Source organism: Protopterus annectens, chromosome 2.part2 (genome assembly GCF_019279795.1).
Source record: "Protopterus annectens isolate FY-2018-M chromosome 2.part2, PAN1.0, whole genome shotgun sequence".
Classification (NCBI taxonomy): Eukaryota; Metazoa; Chordata; order Ceratodontiformes; family Protopteridae; genus Protopterus; species Protopterus annectens.
In genome coordinates this window covers 508,349,034-508,375,201 of record NC_056730.1, presented here as the reverse complement: position 1 = coordinate 508,375,201, position 26,168 = coordinate 508,349,034, and the positions used below count along the sequence as shown (strand labels likewise).

The window sequence follows — 26,168 nt, the reverse complement described above, 5'->3', positions numbered from 1 at the left end:
GGTCTGGTGGACCCCAGCCATAAACAAACTTTACAACAGGAGGAGGAAGCTACTACATGACAGAGCAAAATCCCTAAAAGGGAAGGCGTCTCTGATCAGTACTAGCAAAAAACTACGATCACTCATAAAATCATCCAAGGCCAACTTTGAGAGAAAAATCGCAAAAGACACAAAAGAGAATCACAAGGCCTTCTTTAGCTATGTTAGAAACCTGGGTGGAAACTCCCAGATATGCTCAGAGTTAGTCCAAAATGACACAAAATACACTGAACCCACTGACATTGCCAACATTCTGGCAGACAGGTTCAGTGCAAATTTCTCTTCCCCCTCCCCCCCAAAAGGAGAAATAACTATCCCAGCAGAGTGTAGCCTCCCTAACATCTCAGATGCCCAGGTGAGAGCCGCCCTCTCTAAAGCTAAAAACACAGCATCAATGGGACCGGATGGTGTCCCGGCTGTGTGCTACATGAACTCCAAGAGGAACTAAACCCACACATAAGGCTGCTGTTTAATCTTAGCCTTACTACAGGATACATACCCAAAGAGTGGCGTACGGCAACAGTGGTCCCACTTCACAAAGGCGGTGCCTCTACGGACCCTGGAAATTACCGCCCCATAAGCTTGACGAGCCTGGTCTGCAAAGCTATGGAGAGGATCATTATGGAACTCATAAACAAAGACATTGGGGACCTACAGACATTGGATCCTACTCAATTTGGCTTTGTCAAGGGCAGATCCTGCCTTTTGAACTTGGTCGACTTTTTGAAACAGTCACTAAGGCCATTGATGAGGGTAAGGCAGTTCACACAGCCTACCTTGACCTTGCAAAAGCCTTTGACACAATACCCCACTCGGGCATCATAGACAAACTCACCAGCTTAAATGTAAACCCATATGTCACAAGATGGGTTGCAAACTGGCTCAAGGACAGAACCCACAGGGTCAGAGTTGCTGGAGCTATGTCAGACTCTAAGCCAGTCACAAGTGGTGTCCCACAGGGCTCAGTCCTGGGACCCCTCTTGTTCGGCATTTATTTTTCCGAAGTACAGGCAAACATAGGAGGATTGTGGCTGACAAAGTTCGCAGATGACTGCAAACTGGGCGCCATAATTGATACTCCAGCGGACACAAACATCCTTCAGAGAGGCCTCATAGAAACGGATAATTGGTGCCAGAGCCATGGCCTTAAACTGAACGCCAAAAAATGTATAGTCATACCCTTTGGGAAAAACAAAGTACCGACAAATTACCACATAGGCGGTAATCCATTAAGTACGGAAGAGGTAATCAGGGACCTAGGGACCCAGGTTGACAGTAACCTCTCATTTGACACTCACATTGCCAAAGTGGTTAGGAAGACCTTCTATATTGCCCACCTTATCATGCAGGGTTTCACATCTAGATCAAGAGAGGTCATTGTGCCCCTGTACTCTTCTCTTATCAGACCAATGATTGAATACAATGCCCTATTTGGGATGTATCTCACCCGACACCTGCAGCAGTTGGAAAGACCCCAAAAGTTCCTCACCAAGAGGATAAAGGGTCTTAAACATATGTCATATGCTGCCCGATTGAAAAAACTCCAGCTCTATTCAGTCACATACCGCCTACTCAGAGGTGATCTGTGCCTGACGTACAAGGCCATGTCCAATCCTGAATTAATGGACATGCTCCACCTCAGAAAATCCAAATCCATCAGAACCATGAGAACAAGTGACTTAAACCTCAACACAGAAATAAATAGGACGTGCTGGAGGGACAGATTCATAACCCAGAGGCTCCCTACACTCTGGAACAGAATCCCAGTCCATGTTAGGCAGAGCCCCTCACTGACTCTATTCAAGAGAAATCTCGACGAGTGGATGGGAGATCATAGGTTTACCCCGGGGGTCATCTCTGTGTCAGTACTAGACAGAGGCATTGTAAACTAAACCCTAAAAGTGCGTAGTATTCTCATCCTAAGGGGTGGTGTAAGCCACATACACTCTGGCTAGGCTTATAAATGCCTTAGGGCAGATAGCCTAGTACGAAACTATGAACCTATGAACCTATTTCCATGATTAGTACATAGGATTTTACCACTGACATCTTTACTGTTTTAGGAATGTCCATTATTAGGGGGAAATATAAATAAGCTTTATTTCTGGAGATGTTCTGGACATGTATTTATTTTCAATTCTGAAAATATGTTGAATTAAATGCAACTTAATGCTGAAGCTGACATCATGAGATTGGGCATCAGTAGGACACATATTCCTGCATCTTACTTGCCTTGTAATTCCTATGATCCTATATTGTTTTACTACAAGCACTCACGTCCCAAAGACACTAAGACCACTGTCTTGTAGCCAGGGACTTGTGTCTTGTAGCTTGTACAGGGAGCTGCTTATGCTCAAACTCGAACATGCATTTAGGCAATCAGGTGCTGCACCTTACCCAAACACATTACCTGAGTTAGAGTGATGTAAGAGCTGTAGCCATAGGGAGGGTTGGGAGTATAGATTTAGGTTTCAGGCAGTGATCAAGATGTGGGTTTTGGTTTAGGGAGCAGGAGGAGAGTTTTAGGTTTAGAAGCAGGAGGGGAGTTAGGGTTAGGGAGCAATCAGGGAATTTAGTTTTATGGAGGAATGTTGGGATTTTACATTTAGGGAGAAGGAGGGAGTTTAGGGTTAAGGAACAATCAGGGAATTTAGGTATAGGGAGCGGAATTGGTGATTTAGGTTGAAAAAGTGATCAGGATCTTTAGGGGTAGAGATGAGGTATAAAATTTTAGGTTTAGGAAGTGATTAGGGATTTTACATTTAGAATAGGGAATGGAGTTTTAAGGTTAGGAAACAAGGAATCTGCTTAGGGCCTGGGTGGGATTTTTAGGACTAGAGTTGGGGCTTTGGTATGGCTATACCGTTTAAAAGGGTTAAAGGTTGAGAGCGCTAAGTAGATACGTAAGATTGGGTCAGCGAGAGCAAGAGCACATGTCTTTTTGAGCAAATGGCAGGAAGCAAATGTGCTGTGGGCTGCTAGCGTGTGAGCACTTGTAGTAAACCTATCGTGTGTGTGTGTGTGTGTGTGTGTGTGTGTGTGTGTGTGTGTGTGTGTGTGTGTGTGTGTGTGTGTGTGTGTGTGTGTACTGCATATGTATATTTAAATGAAAATGAACATCTCTGGGTTAGAGGTCTTTGAAAACGGATGGTTTCCTCTGCACTGCTAAGGTCTATTTTCATACAAAAGCAACTCAAAAAGTACAAGATAAAAGGGGGTATGTTTTTAAACAGTGGAAGGGAGTGGAGTGTAAAGATGATAAGGAATGCCCTATTGAAATGTTTTCACTCAAAATGCCAAGTGCTGTTGCATGGTAAAAAAGGATCGAAAATGCAATAGAAGGGCAGATCTTAGACATAACTCTTTTCCATTAAACTTCTTTTTTTGCAGTGAGGCAGGCCAACTCTGAGATCGTCATACCTCAGAGAAAAGGGAATATTCCTGGAAATGGCCTTCTCAAACATAACATATGAAAGTCCTTTTCTTTTGGCAATTCAGTCTCTATGTTTCATGACTACCTCCAGCAAGTCCGAACACTTCAAATGGTTACCATCATAGGGTGTTTTTTCTTTTTTAAACAAGAAACATCTTTAGTGAATTATCACTTATGACATAGGCAATAATACATTTATATAAATGGAAGCAAACCATATTATATTTTCAGGTACAAATATTGCACATCACATATAATCTTCTTTATAGAGCATTACATAGCTCATTCAATTCTTGCCTTCCCTTAAACCTCATTCCTCCTCGAAAACATTATTCTGCATGTATTGTTCCCACAATTCCCATTTTTTCTCTGTAATTTGCTCCCACCCTTTTCTAAAGATCCCACTTCCAGTTCTTTCATCTCTGTTACTATATTCATGACTTCTAGTTTGGTTAGTTTAGCCTTTGATTTCCATTTTCTAGTAATTGCCTTTTTGGCAGCCACCAGAGTTAAACTCAGCAAGGCCTTACTATGTCTAGGCAGTTTTGATTCTGTATCACAGCTCAAAAAATCTTTTCCTTATTTACACTAGTTTGCTCACCTAATATTTCTGATGAAGCAGTCTGCAAGGAACTTTTGAAGTCTGCCAACTCATTACGCTTCCCAAAAATATGTTCCCAGTTACCTCTTACTTCCCTATCACATCTCCAGCATTTGCAATTTATTTGCAATCTACCTAAGCAAAAATTATTTAGAGTATGCTTAGGTTAGAAAAATATCTATGCAAACACTTCCAAGCAAAAATCCTAACTCTTCTAGATTTTGTTGCATATTTCCAAGCCATACATATATCCTCCCATTGTTTCTTTGTGAATTGCTAATCCAATCTCTTTTCCTAGTCCTTTTTAACCTCTCTGATTGAGTCCCCTAGTTATCATGCAATATTTTATATGTCCCACTAATTATCCCTTTTTTAACACCAGCTTCTGTTTTAAATTCTACTAAAATCTCTACCAGTGCTGGCCTTTATATTTGTCTATACTCGGATATCTATCCTTGATAAGGAAGGCAGTGCCTAGCCTGCAGTCCAAATGTATTCTTAGCCTCTTTCCACTCTATTACCTTTCCCTCTCTAGTTATTTGCTCCCAGTACCTTGGTTCCTTTGTCAGTTTTCTCCAGTAAGTTGCAGCCACCTCTCCCCTGTTCTCTGTACCACTATTTGCAGTCATCCCTATTGACAGAATCTACTTTCTCCATTCGCATGTTATGTTAGCTCTTAGAATACTTTCTGCTACTTTATGAATATATTATCCTGTATGGTTATCTCTAATTCCCTTTTGTATCCCAAATTCCAGTCTCACCTTGTTTCTTGAGGTTCCCCCCATTTCACCATAATCCTTTTCTACTTTGAATTATAGCTTTCTGCTTGTGCTATGTATAGGAGCCTTAACTGTGTAGCTCTAAAATACCCCTTTAAATCAGGTAATCCCAAACCATCTTGTTCTCCTGGAAAAATCAGCTTATCCCACTTGACTCTTACCCTGTACCCCATCCAGATAAAATCCTTCAATTCTTTATTAATTGCTATCCACAACTTCTCCACTGGTCGATAAAAATATTCCCAACCCTGTGTATAAAGCTAAAGGGACTAAACATTTTCACCACAATCTTGCTATCCATATCCATAAAGTAGAGCTTCTGGTTTCTCAGGTTTTGTATTATCTTTTATTTAGACTCTTCCTACATATTCTTGGCTGCCATAATAGAATCCTTTTGACCCATTTCCTAAGTACTTTATTGTATAATGTCCCTATAAATACGGGTATTGCTAAGCTAATTTGTGTGTGAATACATAGTTTACAGCTGTTGCCTTTGTTTTATCTTCACTAATTTTAAATCATTAATTTTATATCCCAAAAAGACATGAAATGCCCCTGAATGTTCCACAAAACTGAAATAATATCATTTGCATTTAAAGCCAACTATTGTTGGTGGGTCTTGATGCAGAGAAAGCATTAAATAGACTTATGAGTAGGACAATGGACGCATTTACCTTCCCTGACTCTGAAGTTATTATAAAGAAACAGTTGCTTAACAGCAATCTTTTTAAACTCATTCATATTATCAAGGTAGTCCCTTATTTTCTCTTTAGCAGTCTCCAATTGTGCCTGTTCTTGTTCTGTGAGATTCCCCCATTCTGCAATAATGTAACCTTTGTCATTCCCTCTAATTATTGTTACTTCTTAACCATATCTCTTTTTCTTTTATTTCTACCCTATTTTAAACTCCACTTTCATTTCATCCCACTCCCTAGCTATATTTCCTGAAGAATTTCTATCTTCCCTAATAACTTCCAAATAATTTCCACTATCCATTCCTTAAATTCCTTTCTGTTTAACAGATAGATGGGGAACCTCCAGTGTCTCATTTTATTTCATTACCCTGCATATTTATTTTAGTTATTATTGTCACATGATCTGAAATAGTTATCAGATGCATATCAAGGCTTTTAATTAAATGTACACAATCTTGTGAAATATAATTTCTGTCTAGCCTAGTCCAGTTTTTGTATCTTGAGGAGTAATATGCAAATTCTCTCCAAGTTCCTACTACTGAATTCACATCTTCCATTACAAATATTTTCATACATTTCTTCAAATAGCTACCCTCTTTTGTTAGATATTCCCTTCTAGGCCCCCTAAATATATCCTCTATGTTGCAAATAAAATTCCCTGCTGAAAGCTTATTATTTCTCCCAGAATTTTCTTAAGGTCCATCATAGCAGTTTTAGGTGGAATATAAATACATGCCAGTATAATCCTCCTCCCTTACAAGTAGCGCCTTACTAACACAAATATAGCATTATCTTTTTCCTCTTCTATCACTGCTGGAGATTCTCCAGATATTAATATAAATACTCCTCTTTTCCTTTGTCCCAGTTATCGAATAGAGAAAATAAAATAATAAGACAGCAGGCAACAATAAAACATGAGCAAATGCGAATAAAACTTAGCAAGGAGTACTTCAGAAGACTTAAATTAATCCTGAAAACAGCTTTGACATCTAAGAACAAAATACAAGCTATAAACCAATAATTTGCTCTTCCTGTCATAACTTACAGTTTTGGAGTGATTGACTGGCCCAAAACGTGTTGGTTAAATTGGACAGGAAAACAAGAAGGATGCTTCATGCTCACCAAATGATCTATAAAAGTTAGCGCATACCACGATTATATATTCCCCGTTTCGAGGGAGGGATGGGCCTCCTTGAAATTTATTACATGTATATATCTGCAATCGTGGGACTCCATACGTATCTGCAGACCTCACAAGACCCAAATGTAGTGAAAGTTTTGAAACATGAGAAGAATAAATTTAAGATGTCTTCCCTGTTTAAACTAGCAGAAGCATATCAGCGTAAAACAGGAATGGAAATAAAACCACAAGTAGATAAAAATCAGGCAACTGAATGTGCCAAAAAAATGAAAGAGTATAAGGTGAAGGACCAGATGAGAAGGCAAGAAATGTGGAAAATGCATAAATACAGTTACAAGTATAGATAACTTCTGGAAGAACCTCATGTTGATAAGGAACAAATGTAGGAATGGTTAAGGAGAGGCAAATACAAACCAAGAGATAAAAGGTTAATATTGGCAGCACAAGACAGTGGGTTACATACATGTTCGTTTACAAAGTCCATTGAACATGTGGGAGAAACACACAGATGTAGGTTTTGTAAAACAGAATTGGAAACAACTGCACACCTCATTGCTGGTTGCAACATTCTAATGGCAGAAGGACTGTATACTGAAAGACATAATAATGTGGCAAGACTGTTGCACTGGGAATTGTGCAAACATGGTATTGAAGTGGCTGAAAACCACTGAAAACATGAGCCATAAAGCACCATAGAAAATTATGAAGTCTACATCACATGGGATCATCCATTACCAACCATTCAAAACACAGATGATAGAAAACCGGATATAGTGGTCCAAGAGAAGAAGAAAAAAGTAGCATTGATCATTGAAATTGCCACACCCAATGACTACAGTGTCTTACGTACAGAGACACAAAGTCATAAAATATCAGGAATTGCAGACACAAACAAGAGCAATGTGGAAGAAAAGATACCCAGACACTTCCAAAAGTAGAGCAAAGAATCTACAATCATATTTAGATATGTTACTGATACATATAACTCCGTATGAATTGCAGAAGGAGTCATTGCTGGACACATTACAAGTGCTGCAAAGAGCACTTCTTGGCAGACATCAAAGATTGAAACAGTACTAATTTCATGAACTTTACTCATACTTTGACTTAGGAATGGAGTCCATTCCTGTCATGGTATTAGAAACCCAAAAGATTTGGAGAAAATAAAAAAAATGATAAAGGGTCATTTGAGATGTTATGGACACTGTGTACCAAGATTGCCTGAGTATGCCTAGGGATATTATAGGATGAGCTGAAGACTGTTGCTGGGAATGAGGAGGTCTGGATTACACTTAAAGTGTCAGCTTGCTACCACAGCAACCCTCACCAGGACAACACTAGTTCATTGATCCCCTTTCACCGAGTCACAAACCATTGACAGCATAGAGCAGGAAGAATAGTACTTGCTACTCTTCCAAACCCATGTTAGCACTCGTCTGAGTTTTGTTACTGAGTTCCAATCTGTTTTTTTTTCTTTGCACTATGGCTCAGTTAAAATATTGCAGTGAAAACATGCATATTATGCACACGCTTGTGTAGTGTGCTTCTGTGTGTGTGTGTGTGTGTGTGTGTGTGTGTGTGTGTGTGTGTGTGTGTGTGTGTGTGTGTGTGTGTGTGTTTACATTTATGTGTTGTTCTGGACCCATATGCAATGGAGAAAGCCTCAGGAGAAAAGTACAGGCTGATTATCTGCTGTTGCAACATTCCTGCCTTACTTGTATAATAGCTATGATTTTACTATGGTCAGTCACAGTTGTTAATGTTTGTAAGTCTAGGATATTCATTACAGTCCTGCAGTTCTTATATGTATATATATATATATATATATATATATATATATGTGTGTGTGTGTGTGTGTGTGTGTGTGTGTGTGTGTGTGTGTGTGTGTGGCTTTTTATGCACTTTATGGTGGGACTGCTGCAACATTTTTTCTAGCTTCAAACCTGTTAAGACGTGTGGATGGAGAAAATACAATTAATTATACTGCTGGGTATTTGTGCAGCCTTTTTGGTCTTTGACTTCTATTAAAATCCAGTCCAATATGCTATTATTTTTAAACAGTAAGCTGTTCCAGAACATAGTGTTCTGGGACATTTTATTGTTTAGAAAATCCTACTCCATTTCACCTTGCATTTCTGAGTAGATTTTATATGGAGACAGTCGTTGGCAGTACAAACACAGGAAAACAAAGAATATGGCCACTGCCCACCAGGCTGTTTCCCCTGTTTTCCCTGTTTGATTCCTCCCCATAAACTTATTTGGAAATGTTTCTTAAACTGGCATACGTTCAGAGCATACCTAAATAGTGTAACATAGTGGAAGAGCAAGTGCTGTGACAGAAGTGCAGAAGGGTTAGCTACAACATATAGTTTTATATTCTTTTTACAAGTTAAACTGTGGAATAATTAGTACTGTCATGCAAGTACTGGAAAGAGATTTTGTAGTATCCCATCTTTTATGCTTCTCATTTATACCCTAGTCTGTATTTAGGTGGTTTAGAACACGTACCAAATGCATGCTGCTACTTGAAACACAAGCAAGTTAAACTGTGGAATAATTAGTACTGTCATGCAAGTACTGGAAAGAGATTTTGTAGTATCCCATCTTTTATGCTTCTCATTTATACCCTAGTCTGTATTTAGGTGGTTTAGAACACGTACCAAATGCATGCTGCTACTTGAAACACAAGCATGTTTTAAGGAGTGTTTTGTCATCTGCAGTCTTCACCCCTTTATAAGTACTAGGATATAGAGAGCAATTAAATGTACATTATGAACGTTGCAAAGCACAGTGGTTTGGCAACACTACTCTTTAACGGAATATTTTTCTATTCTGGCAGGAAAGATTTGGCTGGATAATGTGCAATGCAATGGAAATGAGAAAAGCATTGAGAATTGCAAATCTCGAGGATGGGGTGTCACTGACTGCTCTCACGAAGAAGATGCTGGTATAGTCTGCAAGGATGAGCGGATTCCAGGCTTCATCCAGTCCAATGTAATTGAGGTATGGTGGCCACTAATCCTTTTGATTACATGATGTTGACATTTATTCATGTGTGCCATTTTTTTTATAAGCAAAGTAATTTCATCCTTATTTACATTTTTTATCCCCCTTTTTCCACCCCAGTGGCGACTGACCATCTAGTCACCTCAACTCACCCATTTGTACCTCATCACCAGAATGAGAGCTGTTGATGGTGTGGTCAACATACAAGCAGCCATGATGGGTGTTTTCTACTTTTAGGCCTAAGCCATCCTATGGTCTGATGTGAAGCACTACTACATCTTTTCTAGGTGAGCAAATTCCCACCCATACTTCTGCTGATAGAATGCAGCTTGGCAGAACCATACTGATCCCCCTGTCTACAGTGGTGCATTCTGTACATATGTTCATCATTAGATCATTGTTGCAGTAGCCTAAGCTATATGGGACACATCCTGCCAAGAATTATATGACTGGTCAGCTTCCAAAGCTTTACGGCAACTTCCATGTGCCCTAACCACTGAAGAGCTTCCAGAGAGTGATATAATATCCAAAGTTAAGGTGACAAACTTTACAAACTTTCTTGTAATTCTGTTTTTAGAGGTTTGCCAGACTGCATTCTCAGAACCTCCCGAATGATGTAAAAAATTAGATTTTAAATTCCTCTTTGGATAGAGATTTAGTTTTTGGTTCTTCTGCTGCAGAGGTTATCAACAAGTATGATGAAAGGGGTAAATTGATACAGGGAATCTTTAAGATTTTCAGTCCTCTTTTTGCACATTTTCTAAGGGATTCTCTAACCCTTGTTCCAATTTCAGAATAAATAAATAAATAAATAAATAAAAGTAAACAGTCTCACAAAATGAAGGTAAACAGACATTTAAGAAAACATGGCTGGGGGAGGTCCACAAAGAATCCAGGAAACCCACAAAAGCAAAGACTGTCCAACAAGTCAGAATGACTATTTAAGGGACTTTACCCCCCACCTCTCACCCTGTCAGCCCCTTTTCCTTTCCAGAAATTAACTATGAAGCTAACTGCACAGTAATTAATTTGGAGCACATTTAGCTTGTAGATGATGTTGGCATGTGGTATAGCATCACATGCTTTGGTGAAGTCAAGGTATGATATATGGACAGCATGACCAGTGTCCATGGCTTGTATTACCCTCTCAAAAAAAAAAAAAAAAAAAAAAAAATATATATATATATATATATATATATATATATATATATATATATATATATATCAGATTCATTAAACCAGATTTACCCTTAACAAAGCCAAACTGGTAGGAGTCAAGTTTTATATTTTTTTATATCCATAGTGTATCAGGTCTATTATGGCCCATTCCATGGCCTAGTGGATGTTGGTTGTCAAGCTGATAGATCTGTAATTCCAGGGTTCATGGTGAGACTGCCCTTGTGAAGGGACATCATAACTGCTGTGCTCTAAACCTCAGGGGCAAGCTAGTGGATAAGTTCAGGTTGAAAAGTTAAAGGAGCAGGTCCACTAGCGAATGTTTAATGCTGTTCAGCTGGCAGCCTGGTATGTTATCAGGTTCCATACAGGATCTATTTTTCATTTGTTTGTTTTGGAGGCTGTTTTTAACAGGTATGTTTATGATGAAAGGGGGCTTGAGATCAAGGTATTTGTTGGTTTTGTACAGACATTGCTGAAGTGAAATTTGCACTGAATTTGTTTGCCAGTTTATTTGTGATATCCAGTAGATCACAGTATGTATTGCCATTTTGAATAAGTTCAGAGGAATGCTGAGTGTTATTTCATAACTTCCTGACATAAGTAAAGAAGGATTTGTAGTTATCCTTAGCTTCTGATGCCAACCATTGATGTTGACCTTGATTTGTAGGTGTTTAGTTTTGTTATATATTCTAGTGGGCTTTTTCTTTTTATTGTATTGTTTATTTATACATGTTTACCACCAGGCTGATTTGCTCTTTTCCATCCCTTTTTGTTTAGCTTTGATAGGGACTGAGAGCTAGATACAGTTTTCTAGATGAGCATAGAATTTATTTGCATAACCACTACCTGGTCAACATTTTGCAGGGCAAAGTTAAATTTGAACTTGTACACTTCATCAGAGAGTTGCAGGAAGTCTGCACATTTGAATTCTTTGAATATTGTGATATTTGATTCTGGTTTAGGGATTTTGAAAGACAAAGTTTACAACCTGTGGTCAGACTTGACTGAGGGGGGGGGGTACGGGATAGTGCATATGATTTCTCTATAAACTGGCGAAAATTTCTCTATTAAATCATTGTCATACAACTTGTATTGATTCTTAACCAATGTTTTCATGTTATGTTTAATTTGGTATAATTATTTTAACTGAAAAGTTTTTTGTATTATTTTTAAAGACTGGAAAATTATTGTTCTTAAAATGCTTTGTAATACTTTGGAGCTTTTCTCCCAAGGCCTCCACTGAAAATGGGCCCCTACCCAGTCGGACATTCCTGGTAATCAAATATCAATAAATAAATAATATGTTTGCCAAAGTTGTAAGGACCAAATCAAAAACATTTTGCCCTCTAGTTTGCTGTTTAACTGTTCTAACCACCTGAATTCTTGTTTATGAGCACAAGGATGTTTTGGGCATACCCAACATTTGAGGTATAGGTCTCCCAATTTTTCAATAGGTAGTTAAGGTGTCCCAGGACAATGGAGTTTTTATGAACATGGAGTTTACCCAATGTATTTAGGAAATGGACATGGTTTTCAGGGGCAATTGAGGGGGTCCTGTAACATGCAATGATCTGATAGGTATTTTTACATAGTTTGAGTTGGAGCTCATTAAGTTTGGTTCGTGGGTTTCTGGGAATCCATCTTGAGGTAATGTGGTCTATAAAAATATGGATATTCCACCACCATTTCCATAAGGTCTAGAGTCATGGTATATACAAAATCCTGGTATTGAAGGGGTGCTTTCTGAACTTTTATACCAGGTTTCAGTAGTAATATGCACATGTATGTTATCCAAGAGCAAGAGGGCTTCAAGGTCAGGCCTGATGTTATTTAGACTTCAAGCAGTGAGTAGTGCCATATTGATATTGTCCTGTGCTTTGCTTGTTTGTTGTGTTTTTTTGACTGGAAAATTTTCAACTGCACTCTGCCTGAAAAAGTTGTTATGGAGACAGCAAGGGCTTCAGCCAGAATATGGAAGCCCTGGAACAAGTGCAAACCATCCTTGGCAAAGTAAGTAGGGCTGTGCAGCAATTCATCCTATGCTGACACATAAAGGATTCCTCTTGAATGACTCCAGTTACTGAACCAATTGTTGTAACCAAGCATCTTTTTCTTGTACTTCATCATCATTCTTGGTGAAAATTGGAATCTGCTCAATGTCAGAGTCTTTTCTGCATTTGTGACACACATGGAGAGCTTGATGCATTTCCTTAGGGTTTTGCACCCCTGGTCATTTACACCCACATGGCTCTCCACCATGTTGTAGCCATACTTGTTCATCATAATGGTCTAGAGAGGCCTTAAGATACTGGTGATCTTGACACCTGAAAAACAACTCATAGTCAGCCTGTTATTGTCCAGTCTTGTAGGGGTTAAGTCTGTGTATCTCACTGTGGAGTCGCCAATCACTGGTACAGTATTGTTAGTGTATGGTTTAGGCACACTTGGTTTGGGGTGCGTTTTTTACTGGTAACTCTTGGTTGTGAATGTAGTAGTATGTAGTATGTCTTTTAATTTCCACTGAGACCTGGTCTTATTTGATTTTGGAGGCTTGGACAATGAGTTTTTTACCACCTCAGAATAATGTAATTTTCAATGCTCTTTTGTGGGGTTCTGCAGGTCTGTGAGGTGCCCACAGACTGTTTTTCGTTTTTTTTGGGACTGATGAGGTAAGTAGTAGTTCAATGTCCATGAGCATCAGGCAGTTCCCTGGGTATACCAAGTGTAATAAGGTTGACTACTGAGGGTAGATAATCTGACTGACCTTCCATTTACTCAAAGAGTGTAGACATTTTGGGATATAAGACCTATCTGTATGTTTGTAGTACAATAGTTAACTAATGGAGGTGCTCTGCTAAGGTGGAAGCAGCTTACACTAGCTGAACTTGATCCTAAATAAAGTGGTAGCATCTTTAATACATCATAAACACCTCAAAGAACAACAACATCTTTAATACATCTTGCTAATGGGTACAGCTCTGACTAGCCTTGCTAGGAGTACTACTCCAAGTCAGAGTGACATTCCAAAGACATGCATCTGGAGCATTTCTCCCCGGGCCTCTGCTGAAAACAGGCTCTGTGGAACCTAGTCGGACATTCCCGGTCAACAAATGTTAAATAAATAAATAAATTAAATAAATAAATAAAAATAAATAAAGAGTGACTGAAGTCTGTTGAGTGAAGGCTTGTGTAGCTGTGCATATCTTGTAAGTTTCATACAACACTGTTCTTTTTTTTTTCAAGGGCCTGGCTGAAATGCACCATTGTTTAGGAATTATTCCTTTATGCATTAACCTTTACTAGCGTTTAGAGACCACTCCTGTGGCAGTCATACTTTGTCTTTGTATCTATTTTCACTTATTCTTCTCTCCTTTTCTGTTCCTTTTTTGTCTAGTAAAAATGAGTATTATAGTATTTTGTCTGCTGCCATTTGTATTTTTAGTTTCTGTATCATAGTCTTAGTTTTACATTTTGAACATTTAATCAGCAGTTTCTGCATCTACAGTTACAGTGCTTCTTACTATGCCATATTGAATTAGTATTTAACAGACCGTGTCTGGAATAATAGACGTGTAGCATCATAAAATGCCATTGAATGTCCTCCCATTTCCTTATTTTTCAATTGTCTGTATTAAAATAGTGCTTGTTAGGATTTTAAGCTGCTTGTGCTTTCTTTGTTTAAGCACTTCCATACCTGCAGTGTAAATACTTACCTGTCTAGTGTTAATACATTTTTTTCTCTCCAGGTCTCTTTGATAAATGGAGAATACAAAGTAGTGGCTATTCAGAAAAGCTAAAGTGAAATTTACATAATTGATGAGTCATGTAAATGGTTAAAAAACTCTTATGAACATTTTGCGTCATCACACTCCATGTCAGAATGAAAGGTAGCTTGTTTCCTTCACTGTTTTTAATACTAATGGTATTGTTTGACAACATTTTTTAAATGCATCTGCTGTAATATTTTGCATGTTATATGTGTAGACTAGGATTCATAGAAAACTAAGTGGTGGTGTATCTTTCCATGTACTACTGTGCTGAGTTGTGCTACTGCAACATTTAGAGTTTCATTCTTTTTCATAATCTTGCAAGGTCAAAATCAGGAGTGTGCATTTCTGTGAATCACTCAACTGAGCAGTTACTCACACACACACACACACACACACACACACACACACACACACACACACACATACACACACACACACACACACACACACACACACACACACACACACACACACACACACACACTGTCCTTCTACCCACACAAAGTTATGACAGACAGCCGCACATTCCCATATATACATTCACTATTGATTACCTAAATCAGCAGGCTGAAACATACAGTTTTCCACTATTTTTCAATGTTATTTGCATAGTACAGAGTATAGGACTTAAGTAATATTTAAGTATCCTAAAGAACAGTGCACCAGGTTATGTATGGACCTCGGTAACCATTTAAAATATCAGGAACTGCTAGAGCGAGTCTCTAAACACAGAGACTGAATGGCCAAAAAATGGACTTACATATGCTAAGTCCGAGATTACCATTTCTCAGAATAGTCCATTTTCTCTGAGGCATGGTGATCTCGGAGTTGATATATAATAGGTAAATTTGTCGATGTGGGGGTCTTGTCCTCCAGATGAGGGGTGCAAGGGGGTTTTCAAAAAATACATTTTAGAAGAGCTATCTTCAAGATTCACTCTTTTCCTGGGTGCTCACTGTTTTTTTTTCGGCTTGTTGGCATTCGGCATTTTGAATGCCAACATTTCTATAGGGAGCTAGGGGCCTCATTATCATAGTACCCTCCCAACTCCCACATTTAAATATGGCACTGAAACTCTTGCTGCCCAGTAGTACAGAGCTAGCCTTATAGTAACATCAGGACTATGAATTGGAGAAACTTGCATAATATACAAGCTACACTACATAGTTTTGCATATCAGGCAAGTTATTTGTGAATCACAGCCCTAGTTATGGATAGTTTGTGTAAACAGCTTTATCTGTTTTCATTAATACAGCCTGTGCTATTTTGTTATTATAGTTCAAGAAAATGAAGGAGAAGTTTTAATGGAGTCACCTATAGTTTGGTGGGGATGGTGGGGTGTCCAATAATTATATCAGACTGGGAGGAGATGGTAGGCAGTCCTAACCGCTTTGCCAGGGATGGCCTGCACCAATCTTCCCAAGGCTTTTGTATATATACTAAAACCTTGTCCACCCATATAGTGCCTTTTGTAGGCAATGTATGTCTTCAAAAGCTTGCAGCTTAACAAAACAGAATCCAGATAACATAAAGCTACTGGTGCTCAATTCTTGGAGCCTCAACAACAACCACCACTGCCAACCGACACTGTTTACCCTGAAATGCATTGATATATGATCATCATGGAGATGTGGTTCAAGACCATTGAGACCATCCTATCCATACAGGGTTTTAACACCTATCACTAATTCAAGCCCACCACACTAGACAAAGGCACTACAGGTGGCAGTGTCTTTATAATCATAAAATAAAATCTCACCTCCAGATTTGTGAGATAGGATAATGACCTGAACCTCCTCCATGTCCAAATTACCATTAGCAATACCCCTTATCACATCATATCTAACTGTAGGATCCCCTTTGTGCCCCCTTTGCCCTTGACCCATACCTACTACCTACCTAGCAAGGAATCCATATGTATTAGGCCAACCACCATTCTCCCAGGGGACTTCAACTACCCACCCATCGACTGGGTGACTTATGCATATCCTAACATATATGCCCAGAGATTTCTGAAGTTCATAAATACAAACTCTCTGGACCAGTTAGTCTGTATCCCAAGTAGGGGAGACAAAATCATGGGTGTGGTCCTCACCAATATGGGACAACAATGTTTCCCACAAATTGTAACTTCCTCCATAATCAATTTGGACTGTAAATCAGTCACATTCACAATAAGACTGAAGCCGGAAGTCATCTTCAAGTACCTCAGTATTCAGAGATTATGTGAAGGCTAATCTACTAAAACTAATTCATGACCTGGATAAATTCAATATCTTCTTCCAATCTGATGGCCACACTGCATATGTGGAATCCTTTACCACAAAATTCTATGCACATGTGAATAGCTGCATAGATGCATTGGTCCCCTTCTGAAGTAAATACAATGACAAATTTAAAAATAAACCCATATGGTGGAACCTATTCAAATAACAGCAGGCTGTACAATAGCAGAAAAAACATTGCACGCACTAATAAATGTAACTCTCAAGATGTCAAAAATGCTCTTGCTAATTTTAAGAAGATCAAATGATCAAATCAACCAAGGCTAAATATGAGGTAAAAATAGTCACTCATGCAAAAGACAACCATAAAGCCTTTTTTTAACTATGTCAGAAACCTCAGAAATAATGTCTATCACTACAGAGAGCTTATAGTAAATGATATGGCATACTCAGACCCTAAGCGCAAAGCCAGTCTATGAGTAGATAAATTTAGCTCTTTCAATCCCCCTACATTACCAAATTTCATACCTTCTTCAACATCCTACCTCAAATCTGGCAAGAACAAGTCCTTAACACACATTCCAGGATGAAGAGCACTGCTTCTATGGGGCCATATTACATACCAGGCTACCTGCTGGCCAGCCTGAAACAAGACCTTTTAAACCCCTGTAGATGCTATTCAATATCAGCTTCCAAACAGTCTCTGGGGAAGATGAATGGAAGACAGCAACAGTTATCCCCCTGCACAAAGGTGGGGCATTAGTGGACTTGGGTAAATACAGACCCATAAGTCTGACTAGTCTCATCTCTAGGGCTGTAGAGAAGATAGCCTTGTCTCTTAGACTATGGAGGGGATCATTTTGGAAATAATAAATAAGGACATGTGTAACCTACAAATTCTTGACCCAAGCCATTTTGGTTTTACAAGGGCTTATACTCTTGTTTAACCTGATTGACTTATTTGAAAAGGTTATTGAAACAATGGATGAAGGGAAGATTAGTACCCACCACATATCTAGACCTCACAGAAGCATTCAACACCATCCCACATTCAGGTATTGTTGATAAAATCTACCAGCTAAATATTAATCCCTATTTAACTTGTTTGATAGCAAACTGGCTTATAAATAGGACCCAGGAAATTAGGGTAGATGTTTATACCTCCTCCAAAAGACCTGTCACTTGTAGTGCACCTCAAGGTTTAGTGGGTTGGCCACTCCTCCTTGATTTTCACTTCAAACTAATGTTAAGAGTTTATGGTTGGCCAAGTTTGCAGATGACTGTAAACTTGGTGCCTTCGTAAACTCTCCAGAGGTTACCAATATCCTCTCAGAGAACCTCTCCAAAACAAATAGCTGGTGTCATAACCATAGACTAAAACTAAATGTCAAAAAATGTATAATATTCTCCTTCAGCTAGCATGATGTCTACTGCAATTATCACATCGACAACATACCGCTGAAGATCAGTCCTGTAGTTACAGATCTGGAACATATGTGGACAACAAATTACCTTTCAATCGCTATGTACTCAGAGTCCCTTTTCATTGCACAGCTTATTAGTAAGGGTATGGTATATGTTTTTTCTGAAAAAGTTTTCTTTTTCTCAGAAATGTATGCCCAAGGCTACATCTGAACTTTTTAGTGGTTGTCACTAAAAGTTTTTCCTCAGAAATTTCAATTTTGAGTCCTGGTTCCCAGAGGGGAATCCCTTGAAAATATCTATTTTTTTGTAAATATAAAGTAAACTTTTTGGAGTTTGAGAATTAGATTTTTGGTTTTGGTGTTGTCATTAAAACTTTTTATGACAAAACTTACATTTTCCTTTACTATTTTACTGACTCTTCTAAGGTGCACTAACTGCATATCAAGCACCTTTTCTTGGCTTAAAGCTGGTCCTGTCCCTATTGGGATTCCATTATTTATTTTATATATATATATATATATATATATATATATATATATATATATATATATATATATATATGTTTTGTGAGAACAAGTGTGCTATTTCTGCATAACAGTGTTGTGAGGGGCTAGGTATAGCATGCTTGATGTCCTTCAAGAATGCAACTGCAGTCATAACATATGGGTTGTCCTGCCTCAGGCAGCCCTCGGTCGGCCGAATTCCAAAGTCTGGGTCCGGCGTCGGCTGGTGTTGCCTCCTCTCCGACGTCACAACGGCTGGAGTATAAAGGCATCGGCCGACGCCATCTTCTCCAGTCTTTCTTGCCGCGCGGTGCCCGAAGCAGAAGCAGTTCGCAAGTGCCGGTCGGTCAGCTCCTGTGTTTTCAGTACCGAAGTCATCTAAAAGCTAAGTACCCCGTTGGGGAACATTTATTCTTGCCTCAGCCGATGACAGAACAAATTGAGAAAGTTAATAATTGTTTGTCTTGTGGTAAACAAATACCTCATAAGGACTTCCATTCTCTCTGCCTTCCCTGCCTGGGCCCAGACCACGACGTCTTGGCCTGCGCTGCCTGTGCCTGCTTTAATAAGCGCACTCTCAGGTGCCGGGCAGAATTCGCCGAGGACTTCTTCGATGAATCTTTTACGTATATCATGCAGTCGGAACATCCGACAACCCAATCTGCTAAAAAACGCAAGGACCAGGACCGACATCCTTGGCCCGCGTCCACTACCGATGTTTCTCCTAAACCCTCTACTAGCGCTTCGGCTCCTTCGGAAGTGGTAAATCTACCGCTCCAGGCCGACGACACAGCGCTAACACGACCTTTCATCTCGGAGACCTCTCCGGTGCCGGTTGTTGATTTTCCTCTGGAAACCGAAGTTCTGGATCTACCCGACACCATTCCTGTGGACAAGGTAACGCCTGCACGTGGGGCTGCTAGGCCTCCTGTTTCCATGTCCATCAAGGCCTTTGCAAGTGCTAAGGCCACCAGTCAGGCCAAGGCCCATCCTAAACCTGCCCAGGCCCCTTCCTCTGATAAGCAGATCATGTCTCTGGCTGCAGATCTTATTTCCCTTATCAGGGGGTCTCAGCCTCATCCGGACAGGGGTTCTCAGCCACCTGCAGAGAAAAGGCCTAGATTTGAGCAGGCGGACGACCTCTCCTCGGATGAAGCCTCTGGGGATTCTGAGCATTCTGACACCCAAGAAGAACCCTTCCAGGCCTATGAGGACTCTGATGCTGAGGAATCTATTCCCTCTGCCTCCCCTCCAGAGGATTTCTCATTTGGGGAAGTTCTGCATTCCATGAGGGAACATTTTCAATGGCAGGGTCAGGAATTCTCTGACTCCAGGAAAAGGCTTCGTACTTTCCTCAAGCTCCCCCAGCACAGACCTCTGGCTATCCCTCCAGTTATGGATGTTTTGGATGATGTCTTCTCTGACTCCAGTGCCAACCCTGACTCTCTTCCTCCTGCTCCTGTCAAGCCGGACAGATATTATAGGGTCCCTGACACTCACAAGCACCTTTTTAAGGCCCACTCTGTGGATCTAGAAACTATTTCACAGGGCCCCAAGGGAGTGGCTTCCTCCTCTGCCAAAAACCCACTGCCAGCTGACAGAGAAGCAAGGTCCCTGGAAAGATGGGGTAAAAAAGTATACACCTCTACTACCCTAGCCATGAGGTCTCTTAACTGCCTTTTTCACATGTTTCAGTACCAAGATTTTCTCCTGGATGATTTACAGAAAAAGGTAGCCTCTTCTGAGCCTATTGATAAAAAGGCACTGCAGGATCATATACATAGCACTCAGCAGGTTAATCACCATTTTCTGCAGTGTGGGTATGATGCACTGGAAGCTTCATGTAGGGCAGCTATGACTGGGGCTGTAATACGTAGACATGCTTGGTTGAAGGATCAATCTTTGCCTGACCATGTTAAAGTAAAGTTACTGGATGCACCTTTGGAGAAACAAAAGCTTTTTGGTGCTACTGCACAAGATGTATTGAAATCCATAGAGGAAAAAGCAAAGTCAGTACAGACAGTAAAGGATTTCCTTCAGGTTCAGCCACCCAGATTCAGCAGAAACTGGCCCTCAAAAAATTGGTCCTTCCCCGGCTCTGACAAGTTTCAAAGGGGAAAAAGCAGACGAGCCAGGGGTAGAGGACAACACCGAGGATCTTACAGGGGCCGCCAATGGCAACCTCCAAATCAAAGAAGTGGCGCAGACAGTTCAGCTGGACCACAGGGACAATCACAATGAATTCACTTTCGTACCGCCTACAAAGGTTCAAAGAGAAGCACCTTTGGGCGGAAAATTAGCATTATTCTCACAAAACTGGCATATCTTAACCAAAGACAATTGGATTCTGGATTTGATAAACAAAGGCTACAGATTCCACTTCCACACCTTACCAATAAGACAAGGCATGCCAAACCTGCCACATCATCAAAGGGCAGAGGCACTCTCTCAAGTTTCCAAGCTATTAAGTATAAAAGCAATAGAAAGGGTTCCTCCTCAGGAGCAAGGCCAGGGATTTTATTCAAGACTGTTCCTTGTTCCAAGAAAAGAAAACAAATGGAGACCCATACTGGACTTGTCAAATCTAAACATTTTCCTCATTGTGCCAAAGTTCAAAATGCTGACGTTGCAGCAGCTTCTTCCCATGCTGGGCAAGGGGTCTTGGCTGGTCACTCTGGACCTCAAGGAGGCATACCTGCATGTCCCAATCAGACAAAGCTGCAGAAGATACCTCAGATTTCTTGCAGGAACAGAGCATTATCAATTCTCAGCATTGCCGTTTGGCTTGTCTATTGCGCCCAGAGTGTTCACGAAATGCCTGGCATCAGTAGTGGCACACTGCAGACAGCAGGGGATTCAAATATACCCCTACTTGGACGACTGCCTCATACAAGCAGACAACAAACAAACCTTAAAAGGGAATTTGGACTATGTCATGCATCTACTGCAGGCCTTGGGATACACAGTCAACATTCAAAAGTCAAAATTACTACCATCCCAACAGATTACATTCCTAGGAGCCAAAATGGACACGGAAACACAAATGGCCTACCTCACAGAGGAAAAACAGCAACTTTTACCAGAGTACTTCAAAGGCCTAGCAAGCCTTTCCCAGCTGACTGCAAGGAAAATCCTGCAGGCCCTGGGTTTCATGGCATCTTGTATTCTTCTGATACCTTTGGCAAGACTTCATATGAGAAAGCAGCAATGGTATTTAAAAAACTCATGGTCTCAACACAGCAACAGCCTAGAGGACATAATCCCACTTATTCCATGCCTGCAGAAGGAATTTCTATGGTGGGCTCAAGCCAGTCAACTAAACCAAGGCATGTCTTTCAACAGACCTCAAGCAGGCCAAATGATCACAACAGATGACTCAGACCATGGATGGGGGGCGCACATGAAGGGCAGATGCATTCAAGGTCTATGGACGCCAAAGGAAAGACATCTGCACATAAACCAAAAGGAGATGTTGGCAGTGATACATGCCATTGAGAATTTCCAAAAATCACTACAAGAAGGACATTTGCTAATAAGGACAGACAACACCACTGTCATGTGGTACATAAACAAGCAGGGAGGCACTCATTCTTATCCCCTCTGCAGACTAACAATGCTTCTCTGGGAAAAATCCCTGAGCCTGAAGATACACTTACAATCCCAGTTTGTACCAGGCAAGGACAATGTACTGGCGGACAATCTGAGCAGAAACTTCATGGATCCACACGAATGGATGTTGCACCCTTACATTTTCTCTCAACTGACAAGGACATGGAGAATACCGGACGTAGATCTTTTTGCTTCCCACCTAAATCATCACCTGGAAAAGTTCTGCACAAGGACTCCTCACCCTCTAGCTTGGAAAATGGATGCTCTCTCCTTCAGCTGGAATTCTCTAAAAATTTATGCATTCCCTCCTCTGCCTCTGCTGACCAAGGTGATACTGAAAATAAAGGCAGAACAACCAACAGGCATCTTGATAGCGCCAGACTGGCCAAGGCAACACTGGTACCCACTGCTATTGACCATAACTCGGACCAAACCATGGCCTCTGACCCTAGGGCCCCTGCTCCTAACGCAACACAATTACAGGACTGTACATCAAGACCTGAAAACATTGCATCTGACAGCCTGGAGACTTCCATGACTTCAACACCTAGCTCTCTGTCCAAATCTGTTCAAGAGATCTTGCTGGAAGCACACAGACCTTCCACCAGAAAAACTTATTCAGCCAAGTGGAAAAGATTCAGCATTTGGAATGCCAAAAAGGGTCAGGACACAGAACTACTGAGTATTCCTCAGATATTGGAATACCTGGCAGAACTGTTTCATACTGGACTTTCATACTCCTCAATAAAGATTCATGCCTCAGCAATCTCAGCAAAATGCAACTGTGACCCTCCAGTGTTTTCGCATCCTCTGCTAAGACAGTTTTTAAGAGGGATAAAGAATATTAAAACTCCCAGAAAACAGCCAGTACCTGCATGGGACCTCAACTACGTGTTGGAAAAACTAACTCTTCCTCCCTTTGAGCCAGCAGTATCCTCAGAAATGCAATTTCTTTCATGAAAGATGGCCTTCTTACTGGCAGTCACTTCTGCAAGAAGAGTTTCGGAGATACAGGCACTCATGGCAGTGCCTCCCTTCCTCATGTTTCATCAAGACAGATTCTCCCTAAGAACCAATCCTACATTCATGCCAAAGGTTATTTCCAGGGTGTCTCTAAATCAAGCTATTCATCTGCCTACATTCTTCCCCAATCCTCAAAATAGGGGGGAAAAACTACTGCATACTTTGGACATACATAGACAACTACGCTACTACTTGGACAGAACTAAGGCCACCAGAAAGTCTGACCAGCTGTTTGTAGCTTATGCTGCTGGAGTACAGGGAAAGGCAATCTCCAAACAAACAATTTCAAAATGGATTGGACATTGCATCAGATTTTGCTATTCTTTTCATGGAAAAGGTGTGCCAGCCAATATTAGGCCACACTCCACCAGAGCTATAGCCACTTCCACAGCTTTCCTAAGAGGAGTGGCAACAAAGGACATTTTAGAGGCCGCTACATGGAGCTCCATGCATACATCTACCAAGCACTACCACCTGCCATTATACTCCAGATCCCGAGCAGGCTTTGCTTCGGCAGTCCTGCAGGGGATTATAGCTACACCATCCTTATCATAGTGCCTTCCACCCCCAGCTTGGCTATGGTATTCAACCCATATGTTATGACTGCAGTTGCATTCTTGAAGGACATAGTACAGTTTTGTACCTACCATAAATGTAGATGTCCGATAGATATGCAACTGCAGTCGGATTTTCCCACCCTCCTACCCCTCTGTATCCTTCTGTTTGGGTCACTACCCCTCTTCCCTTCAGCTGGGGGTATTTCCTATGGTGTATCTGTTTATTACTATTGTGCATGCTTGGGATTATTTTTTATCCATTTACAAAATTTAGCCTTCCTAAGTGGGCACCTGACATCTGGGGCAAGAAACACTGAAGAAGATGGCGTCGGCCGATGCCTTTATACTCCAGCCGTTGTGACATCGGAGAGGAGGCGACACCAGCCGACGCCAGACCCAGACTTTGGAATTCGGACGACCGAGGGCTGCCTGAGGCAGGACAACCCATATGTTATGACTGCAGTTGCATATCTATCGGACATCTACATTTATGGTAGGTACAAAACTGTACTGTGGTTGCCACTAAACAAATTTACCCCAGAAAGTGATTTGTTTAGTCAGAGGAAACTCTGACACTTCAAGACTCCTCTACCTGCCTGTGAAACACCTTTTGTGGCTAGGACATAGACTATAGCCCTGGTAAGACTATCAGTCTTTCTCCAAGTCACAGGAAGAAAAATATTATCCAGAAATCTTCAGTCTTTACATCTGCTTCCTCTTCACCTCTTCACCTCAGCTGCAGATAAGTGACTCCTGTTTGCCCATCTTATGTTCCTCTGACTGCTCATCACTTTCTCTAGGTCTCCCTGGTGCTGCTTTTCGGGAAGTCACTAATGACTGGCAGGCAGGCATAGCCTCTGCTGCCCTGGTCAGGTATGGGAGAACTACTCTTGCTTGTGTTAGAGAAGGGATAGGGGTATGCTCCTTCTTTAATGCACTCTGAAAAGTTTCATCCCACAGGAAAGAGCCATCTTTCAAGCCACTCTTTTTATAGGGGTGGGTCTGTAAAATGTTATCTGAGAACTTTCAGTTTTCTATCAGAAGTTTTTTTTTTCAATAGAAACTTTATTAAATCATCTATTAAACATCTCAGAAATATAACTGTTCATCTTACAAATGCAAACATTACTAGCAAAACAGTGATTAGCATATACAAAAACCTGCAAATAGACAAATGTGTCACTTTGCATCCAACAAAACAAAATAAAACAAGTGGTGCAGTAACTAGATCTAATTCTCATATACCAGTCCCGCATTGGTGGAGTGTCATTTTGATTAAGGCCTGTAACTTCCATCCATTGCAAAAGCAACTCCCACTTCCTAGTTAATATCATGACTTTAGAGGTCCTGAGTTGCGTTAATTTGAGTTGTTTTACCTCCTTTAATAATTCAACTAGGTCTAGCATTGTAGAGATTAATTGTAGTTATACCTGTCAACCTCTATATAGGTTCATAGGGTCATAAGTGTGTACTAGGCTAATGGCCCTGGAGCCTTTACAAGCCTAGCCCATAGGATTACCCTGGCATCGTGTCACCCAACCTTAGTGCATCTGTCGAGTAGAGCCATTGGAGTGATCCCCGGGGTGAAATTTCTATTTCCCATCCACTCATTAAGATTTCTCTTGAAGAGGGCCAGTAAGGTGCTCTGTTTGACATGTATGGGAAGTCTAGTCCATAGCATGGGCAGTCTTTGGGTTATGAACCTGTCCCTCCAGCGCATTCTGTTGATTGTGGTAATGAGGCTGAGTTCTCTGGAGCGTGTGGTGTGGAAGGATTGGGATTTCTTTAGATGTAGCATTTCTAACAGAGCTGGGTCAGACATGGCTTTGTAAGTCAAGCAGAGATCACCTCTAAGTAGGCAATATGAGACAGAGAATAGTTGGAGTTTTTTGAGTCTGTCCATATAAGACAAGTGTTTAAGGCCTAGGATCCTCTTTGTGAGGTACTTTTGCGGCCTCTCCAGTTGTTGTAGGTGTCTAGTACTCGATGATTGGACTAATGAGGGAAGAGTAGAGGGAGACAATGATCTCTTTCTTCCTGGATGAAAAACCCTTAGTAATGAGATATGCCATGTAGAAGGGCTTACTGACCACAGTGGTAGTGTGATGGTCAAAAGAGAGGTTGCTGTCAACCTATGTTCCCAGATCTCTTAAAACACCTTCTGTGTTCAGTGGACTACCATC

General features: G+C 40.6%; 1 protein-coding gene across 3 annotated transcripts in view; it reads left to right on the top strand.

The window, feature by feature from the left end:
• Positions 1 to 26,168, top strand: part of LOXL3 (lysyl oxidase like 3) — a 914,626-nt gene that overhangs the window by 197,672 nt on the left and 690,786 nt on the right. For all 3 annotated transcript variants that reach the window (XM_044063977.1, XM_044063976.1, XM_044063978.1), the window contains exon 3: positions 9,528 to 9,691. In XM_044063977.1, the coding sequence (XP_043919912.1) occupies positions 9,528 to 9,691 (164 nt within the window). The remainder of the gene's footprint in view (positions 1 to 9,527; positions 9,692 to 26,168) is intronic.